The following is a 9,440-nucleotide window of genomic DNA, read 5'->3' as shown; positions in this document are numbered from 1 at the left end:
TGTGTGTGTGTGTGTGTGTGTGTGTGTGTGTGTGTGTGTGTCTATAATTTTCCAGTTGCAATGATGCATTCAGAAGAGCGTAATTAATGCTGAAAACATTATTAGAAGGGATTTCAAACCTCATGCTTCAGGGCTTGAGCCAGTCTCTACATGTTAGAGACCAGCACCAGACCTACTGCAGGGAGAAGCTGATTACCTCCATCTGTCTACTGCAGTGTTTTAATACCTTCCCCTGAGACAGCTAGTATTTTGCTACTGTCAGAGATGGGACTAGCTCCACCTCAGGCCTGATCCAGTTGGATAACTCCTACATTAGTAAGAGCAACACAGTAGCCAGAAAGGAACAGAAACTACAGCATCTGAAAAAGCTGGGAATGCAGGGGAAAAATTAATCCAACTCAGTTTTAGGAGCACATTTCCTCGTAAAGCAAAACTGCCACAACAGAAATCTAAATGCTGAGTTAGGTGTGACTTAAATTATGTCTTTCAAAACCTTCAGTCTCCAACTCTTGGGCACCATGCCAGTATGCTTATTAGTGCACATGGCATACTGTGCACAGGTGTTTAAGTAAGGGAGAGAATACTTCCACGCTTGTGTTTCCTGCATGCACGGGACAGAGGCACATTAGCTGTGTAAGCTCTCACTGAACTAGGATTAGTCGCTCAGTTTCTGGAATGGAGAGGGGAAGCCACTCTGAGGACAATCAGAAGTTATACATAATTAATACATCCCTGACCTGAATGGGGAGTTACTAAATGTGAAAAATCAGAGAAAAGATTGTTTAGGGAAGGGAAATTACAGACTTCTCCCCTGTGAATAAATCACAGCATGGTGACACGCACATGCACACATGCACACGTGCACACATGCACACACCCACCCAGGGGCCAGCCTTTCTTGTCTGCCTGCGCTTTAAAGGCTGAGTGATTTGGTGCAGGGAGGGACTTGCTCTCACTTCCTCATTGCATTTGACGTGCTGCAGCAGGTTGCTTTGCTGGTGGACTTTCCCCGCTGCTAACAGAGGAGTGGGAGACGGGACAGAAAGGCCCGTCTTCCTTCTCCTCTTGAAGTGGCACCCAGTGTGGGGAGCAGTGGGTGGTGCGGATGGGCAGAGTGGAGCTTGGAGAAGGAGGGAAGATGAGTCGATGCCAAGAAGACTACCCTGAGGCGCCAGAGGAAGTAGAAGAGGAGCTCCAGAACCTAGAGTAAGGGGAAAAAACTGCTTTGCGCTTTCCATGGATGCAGCTTTGAGTGAACTGAGTATTTGAGACCCTATCCCACGAAAGGTGTTTCTGGCACATTTGGTAATGGACTGGAGGTCGCTCTTGAGAGTTTTGTTTTGCTTGACATTGCCTTTGTCTCATTTTCTTCTCAGTTTGAGGCCAGAGAAATTGGGGAGGGCACTATATTGCATGGAGACTGAACAGTAGAGTGAATGCCACTGCTTCCCCTATATAGGCTGAAGTAAAAGCTGATCTGCTGCTAGCCTGGCAGGAGAAGGGGATTTGTTTGCCACAGGAAAGGATGGAGACCTCCAAGGCAAGAAAGTAGTTGTGCAGCTGGTAGGGTTTTTTTTTTCTTCCTTGGGGAAGTTGTTTCCATTAGTGCTGAGCCTTTGTTTGCTACTCTCAGTCCAGTTGTGTGAATCCGTGAGTTGGTGTATGTACAGATGGACGTGTTTTACTGCCGATGTGTGTTTCAGAGTGAAAGAGGGTGATACGTTAGGTTCTCCCAAAGTGTAAAAGGCAACAGAAGTCCAGAGGTTTGCACTAAATTTTATTTATAAAATTATCAAGTGCCACTTCAGCAGCCATTTGGATTTCAGTTTTCTTCTGCTGAGTATTGTCAGGGACAGTGGTTTTTTGAGAACATTTTAACAGAGATGTGACTTTTATATTTAAAACAGAATTAAAAATAAGCTACTTCTCTGAGGTGAAGGGGAAAAGAAGTCAGTACGAGGGTTTTTTGGAAGACTATTTGCCTGACTAGTTGTGTTGTATTGTATGTATGCAGATACCGTTTGGTGTCTTCTCTCATATAACCCTTATGAATTGGGAGACAAGGACTACCTGAAATGTATATCCTTTGGTTGAGCAGTAAAAAGAAATAGTGTAGCACTAACATGTAGCTGGTAAATTATGGGACCAACATTACTTCTGCGAGCCTCCCAGTAACTTCGAAGTGTGTGTGTGGGATGCTTTGTTAACATCCAAATACGTGATTTGGCCTTCTCGCTCTCTCTCTCTCCTGCACACACACATGCACGCACACACACATTTTGTATGAAGCTTGAACTGTGCTAGACTTTAGCCTTTATGGTATTACAAATCCTCCGGGGCATGGTCTAGCTTGATAAGCATCTTGTACTGTTGCCAAGCCACTGGTGAAGTTTCAGAAAACAACAAAAATAATAGCCACCTGCCTCCCCCATTGACATCAGCTACCGCTTCTGGCAATTTCATCAGTAGCATTATTTTTAATTTTTTCTTCCCAGTAAAATTAGCTTCACAATACTAGACATTAGGATAGTATGCTTTTCTTGGCTTTTTTTATGGGTGATATCGGATCACACCCAGTTATGTAATGTTTTATTGTGATGACATACTACACCCAACATTGTGTATTATTCTAATATTGCAAAGCTACAATCCCTGATATTGCACCTCCCTAAAACATGTTGTTGCCACAATACATTTTCTCTTTCAGGTCTCATCCTACAATGTATTAGAGAGCTGCAGCCAAGGGAACATAGTTAAATAACATTATGAACTTGTATCAAGCGTACCTGTTTTAGGCATGAACTACTATATTACACAGACACATATTCCATATAAATGCATGCACTTGCAGTGCTAAAGAGTTGCCTATTTAGATTCTTCTGCCTCAGCCCTCACCAGCATCTGAGTGCATCTGTCCCACTGCAAGACTGACAAAGTTATGGATGAGAATACACATTTTCCAAGGTCAAGACACTTAAATAAGGGGGGGGGGGGTTGCTGCCATAAAATTACAAGCATCACACTTATTCTCAGTACAGTCTCCTCACAGTTTAAACATTTTCCTTCAGGACAATCCCAAAGACAAGGTGTGTTGTTTTTACTGGCATGGCTGCAACCCCAGAGAGGTTCCCTAAGGTGAAAACAGAAGCAGCAGTAGAGAAAAAACGATGGAAATGCTTCCCAGTATTAGTAGCCAAACCAGGACAGCACTTTTCCCACCTGCCTTGGGTTGGGTTTTATCTGACAAAAAAGGCAAATTGAAATGCTAAAATCAGTCCTAGATTTTTCCTTTGGTTTTGCTGCTCCCAGAAGTCCTGCCCACAAACTGTTCATCCCATATCCTAGGTGCTTTCTCTCTCTCTCTCTCTCCCAAACACACACCCCGAAACTCTTCCTGTCTCCTTACTACCTGCTTGAATTAATGAATCATTTGAAACAGAGGTAGTTAGCTGTGGTATTTTGAAGCCAGTGAGAAAGTAGAGCAAAATGACACCTTGGCGACTGACTGATTCAGAGACATGCACTTCTGTAGGCAAGAATGTACTGCGATTAAACATGCAGGGAAAAAAATAATTTGTCTGCAGAAAGCAAAGGGACAAAGGGTGGGACTGAAATACTGAGTTTCAGTCTGAAAGAGTTCAGTAAAATACAGTAAACATTTTCTGACAGGATCATTGTCTGCGAACCCGGTCAGGATGTCAAACACACCTCATTTGTTACACAGAGCTTTTGAACACTGGAGTCCTTTTAATGCATCTCAATTGGGTATTCAAGACTGAGGCACTCAAAACCATTAGTCATTTTTAAAAAGCTTTGGAGGGTTTGTTTTTTTTTTTAATTAAAGCAGCAATTCTACAGATACTAAGTAGAGCCATCACTAAGGCCAGTTCCTTGTGCTTGTTGCTGTCAAATGGCTGACAGCATTTTGCAAGACCTTCCTGTAATGCTGTCATTATGGCCTCGAAAGCAAAAATGCTTATGCTTGCATCTATTTGCTATCAGAAAGATTGGTCTGGTCAAGATGTGCATACAGAAGTGGCAGCACAAATGGGAACTGGCCGAATAAAAAAAGAGGCATGACATCTGTAGTGAAGGGGTCAGACAAAGTCAAAGGGGGAGAACAAGGAGGCAGAGACCAATGAAGTCCCCCAAACAGAAAGGCTATGCCGTCCTCTTTATATTGAAAGGAAATGGGCAAGGATTAGAAGAGCTACAACCAGTATGAAAAAGATGGAAGTGCATTGCTTAAAGTATAGGTGCAGATTGGCTCTGTCATTCATTTGTGCCCAGTTTAACTGATGATGGGAGCGAGTCTTTAGAATACAGACCACATAGGCCTTATGTGGTCCGCTGCTCCTTAGAGGGAACCAAACCCTCCTTCCTGCTGACACAGTAGTCATTCCACCTGTGGTGAGTGCAATGGGACTTTGGCTGCTGCCTGGCAGCGAGGTGAAGGCATGTGTAGACACTGCCAGCTGCTACAGTCCATTCAGCAGCCTGTGTCTTCCTAGGGTATGCTTCATGCTCCGGAGGCATAGCTGCTGAGTGGCACTGCTGGAAGCATCTGGCTGCATGCGCTCGCCTGGTGGCTGCCGGAAGCTGTGGTGGCAGAGAGCAGGGCAGCGGGGTGGATACATCCTCAGAGGAGTTAAAGCATCCTCCCAGCTGATGCTGTGTTCCCACATCTAAAAGTGCTTGGCTCAGGCAGCCTGCACATGGCAAAAGTGAAATGAAAGCACTGAGTAACGGTTCCTACCGCACCTCTATTGTATTTCTCTTTTTCAATCTATAATATTGCTGTCATGACATACAATTTGTGCCTTAGCTATTTACAAAGAGTCTGAGTTGCAGCTCTTGTGGGAACCATTATTTCTAACTACCTGTTTTATTTTGATTTTTTGCTTAGGCCCTGATCCCAAGTTAGTCTGTGAAAAAGGCCTGTGCCCAGCTCTCCCCAATACCCCAACTGGGGTAGCTGGGGGAGGGGGAGCTCCACAAAGCAAGGGGGCTCCTTTCTACCCCTCCTACCCTCTCCCTCCCCCCAGCTCTGGCCATTCAAAAGCAGCCAGAAGCTCCATGCTGCCATGAGCATTAGCCCAGCCCTGCCGCCGAGTGAAAAATTAACCCTGGAGGAAACACAAGTTCCCTAAGGTGGCCTGCTTTAGAGCACATTAATTTAATACTTCATTTGATCAGGGTTAATTTTTCATGTGCTCGGCCATTTAAAAAATGCTCTGCAGCCATGCACGTGTGTTAAGTCACAGTTGCAGAAAGCTTTCAGGGGCCCGATCACACAAAAAATGTCACTTGTATAATCACCCCAAGTTAGATTAGGTGGCCATTTTTAACACAATTTAACTCCTTCCTATTCTCCCCAAATTCTGTACCTAGTGATAGGGTTTTAGGGGCCTGAGTAGTTAATAACTCTGTTTGCTTATTTAATGGTCTGTGTTGGCTTATTTTTTATGTTCTATGTATTGAGGGTGTCAGCTCTGTTTGTTGTTTGTTTTGCTGGAGGTCTTTTAATCTTGGGGGTCGTGCGGATGCTTCAAAGCTTGTATAAAATCTCTCCCAACCATGTACTTAGTCCAGTAATATATATCACATTCCCCACTCCCAAATATCTTTGCCCCTCTGAAAATGTAAGGGGACATGGTGGGGTGGAAGGAGTGGAGAGGTAAGAACACAAGTTTTTGAAAGAAAGAGGAGATGTTATAAAGAAATAATGACTAGTTACTGGAAGAAGGCAGGGCAGGGAGCACCTTAGAGACTAACTCGTTCAGCAACGCATAATGCTTTCATAGGCAAAGTAGGCCATTGCCAGCAAAAGTTTATGTCTCTCTGAACAAGTTAGTCTTTAAGGCTAGGGACAAAAGACATTGCACACAAACCAGCTTAAGTGATCAGAAACTGGTTTAAACATGGGACAGAACAGACGTTCAGTGCACATAAAGCAGTTTGAAAATGGCTGAAACCGGTTTAAGATAAACCTGGTTGAATGTAGTATCAGACTTAATTGATTTGACTCAAACCAGTTTATGCAATTTTTGTCCCAGGCCCCTTGCTGGTTTAAGATAAACCAGACTCTCCTAGCATCCTGGCATGCTCTCTAGGGTGGGTGAGGCTCTGTGCTGTACAGCTGGGCGAGCCCCTCTCCTCTACTCCCTGGCTGGAGCTTGGCAGAGACTGCAGGTACATCTGAGTCTGCATGGCTTCCCTCTGCTCTACGCCCCCTCTCCCTCGTTGCTTGCTGGAGAAGCAGGGACCCCCGCCCTTCCTCCCTCCTATCTCCCACAGCACGGACCCCAGCCCCACAGACCCTGGATATGTGGTATGCTAGCTAATACTGAAAGGTACCTCTGTTTGTGAGTGTCTCCAGTTTCACTGGGACAGGTAGAGAGAACAATGACCACTTAGGGCCTTTTGCAGCTATTGTTTTGTTGATGAAGTGATAAACACTGTTATTAGCCTCCTGCTGGCTTGCTCCCCAGTCAGTTTGCTGTAGACAGTAGAAAGAAGGAAGGAGGGAGATTGAAAAGCTCTGTATCTTCAGCGGATGTATACACTGCACCCTCCACTTTCCTCAGAGTGCTAGTAGAGGCCTGGGGTCTGGCAACACTCTTGCCCCTTGAGCAGCCAGTGAGGAAAAGCCTGGGATGGTGCAGGCAGCCTCCCTAATCAGAGCATCCTGCTGGGGTCTGGCCATGCCCCCCCAGCTCAGCACTATAGAAGAGATGGGAGGGCTGCTCTAACCTGAGCCACCTGAGCCTGGGCTTCTAACTTGAACCACTGCAGGCATATGCCTGAATTTCCTCAGTCCAGAGAGAATGCCTGTCCAGTTACAAACTGGTTCAGCCTAATCAGGTTAGACTAACCTGCAAAGATTGCTCAGGCTTTTTGAATGTCTGTCACTAGCCCAAGGGTGCATCTACACATGCGCTTTAATACACATTAGCCTAGTTTAATGCACATTAAAGCATCACAAAAAAAACCATGGACACTTTTACACATGCTTCAGGGGTGGTAGTGGGGGAACACTTTAATTACAGCACCTCCAAGAGCCACGCTAATTAAAGTGCCTCAGTCTCTTGTGTTTTAGTGTCCCTGTGCTTCAAAATGGTGGTGGGACATGCCTGAATTAAAGCTTGTTCAACAAACTTTAGTTCAAAAGCCCCTGCTGACATTTTGAAGCACAGGGACACTAATACACAAGATGGGGAAGCTGGCTGGAGCACAGTAATTACCATGCTCCAGCAGACTTGATTAATCGAGTCTGCTCCGAAGCACTGTAATGAGAGCACATTGGAGCAGCCCCACAGCACATCTACAAGCACCTCATGTGCTTTAGCTAATGGGCTTTAAAATAGACTAATGCATCTTTTTCTATTGAGATTTTCTCACAATAGAGATACTAAATGTAATGCACATTAGCAAAAGCACATTAATGATCATGTAGGACCCTAAGGTCCTAACTTACCCTACTTTCTGGCTGACTTCAGACTAACGTCTGAGGAGAAAATCTGGTTTTAACTGATTAAATATTTGTATTTGATCTGGAAATCATGGAGATAATAAATACAGTACTCAGTGATGTCACATTGCATTTACTTTTCAGAGTAAAGTAATCTGTTGGGCTAACAATCTCTCTCTGACCAGTTACTGTCATTGGAATAGATAAGAATGGGTATTTCTAACCTCTCTGCCATGATTTTGTTTCAGCTCTTGAGTAGGAACCAGTTTTCATAGAGGAAAGAAACACTGCAAAAAATTCCAGATAATTATTCTAGAACAAAATGTACTTAATTAAATATAAGTTGCATGAACTCTAAGATCCTCAAATCATTCTGAGTTATTGGCACACTTTTCTCGGTGGATAAATGTATGTGGAGGCAAGTCAGCATGGCACACCTTCTCACATTTTGCTGTGCATTGCTGTTAAAATAAAATCCACTGACCAGAAGACAATCTATGTCACCAGAAAAAAAAGCAGATGTATGTGCCAGTGGAGAAACTGAAACAGAAACATCTTCTGCTTTCCTGCCAAGAAATAAAAGTGATGGGTAAGGTTTGAAGAAGTAGATAACAGGAATGGAAAACAATTTCAAGCTGAAGAGTAAAAAAGAAAAATATTTTGATATATTTGACAGTAGTTGGAAGGAAAGCTTCAGAAAGCATGTAAGGGCAACAAAAGTGGGCATCAGTGCCCACTAAATACCTAAAACCCATGCACCCTATTACTATGGGAGAATCCTTTCCTAGGTATACAGGGCTTGCTTACCTTAGTAACATGGAGCTTTAATTACACTGAAAACAATGGAATTGCCCAGAGAAATGTCCTAGTGAATAAAAGTTAGTGCAAAAACTTTAGTACTTCTTGCTAGTGATCACTGTTTTACCAAAACTTTGAAAGAGCTATATGTAAAAACCCTCTTTTTAGTCCCATATGCCAGGTAACTCATTCACCTTTCATTCAACATGATGTAGGATATACAAAACTAGGAGACAGATGGTTTTCTCTTAAAATTATATAATGAAATAATTTCAGGAATTTTACATTCAGACATTTGGGGTCTGCCTGAAAGTTTTCCTTCAACAGGGGAAAAACCTTGGGCATCTCAAATAACTTGGGAGAAACTGAAATCATCAGTTAAAAATCTTCTCTGAAATTATGGGAAAACTGAAAGCTAAGAATTGAAATTCACCAAGACATACACAGACATTTATGCAAAAAACAGTTTGCAAGACTTACAAATTTAAAGGAAATAAGGCATTTTTTAAATATTGTTCTTGATCGCAGCTGGCATCCAACAAGGTGTGTACTGTTGTTTCTGTTAATATCTGTGTTGCAAAGAAACTCCTTTATCCAATCATGGGCATTGTAAGCTCAGGGAAACTCCATTTTCTTGAATTCATGTTTTGGGCAAGATATCAGAATGTGGATTAGCTTGTCCCCAGAACAGCAACAGGCTAGTTCCGTAACGCATTTCCAAGAAGCATGTAGAAAGGTGCCACTAGCTCATTTTCTGTTTTTCTGTATGAAAGAAACTGAAGTGTATGAAACTGTTTGAAGAGTTTTCCATACATACCAAGTATTTCTCTCTTGTAATAGATTTTCAAAATACCTTTCATTTTCCTTCCCCGCCTCAATAGTATTTTGTTAGGCTGAACAATAAAGTTGCTAAATATTTTAGAAGAACACAGAAGGACACTAGAACATGTTCAGAACTTAGTGCTGTGATGGTATATTGGAATTTATTCAGACATTAGGGTGATGAAAACTGGATAAAATGGCCAATGTGCCCTCTTTAACCCTCATGTATATATGTGCCTAGACAACAGCAAATTATTAGTTCATAAACAGATGAGGTCTAAATTACAGGTAAAGAGAATGGAATAAGATATAAAGAGAAGGAGGAATTGAGAAAATAGAAGTGAAAGCT

At 42.9% G+C, this 9,440-nt stretch overlaps 1 protein-coding gene across 1 annotated transcript in view; it reads left to right on the top strand.

The window, feature by feature from the left end:
- Positions 1 to 933: 933 nt before the first annotated feature.
- DAPP1 (dual adaptor of phosphotyrosine and 3-phosphoinositides 1) overlaps positions 934 to 9,440 on the top strand; it is an 87,109-nt gene continuing 78,602 nt past the window's right edge. Inside the window, exon 1 of the mRNA XM_019525912.1 lies at positions 934 to 1,206. Within this exon, the coding sequence (XP_019381457.1) occupies positions 1,106 to 1,206 (101 nt within the window). The 5' untranslated portion in view covers positions 934 to 1,105. The remainder of the gene's footprint in view (positions 1,207 to 9,440) is intronic.

Source organism: Gavialis gangeticus, unplaced genomic scaffold (genome assembly GCF_001723915.1).
Source record: "Gavialis gangeticus isolate Ggan-Ray unplaced genomic scaffold, GavGan_comp1, whole genome shotgun sequence".
In the NCBI taxonomy this organism is placed as follows: Eukaryota; Metazoa; Chordata; order Crocodylia; family Gavialidae; genus Gavialis; species Gavialis gangeticus.
The sequence above is the reverse complement of the archived record's forward strand: the minus strand, read 5'-3'. Positions and strand labels throughout refer to the sequence as shown.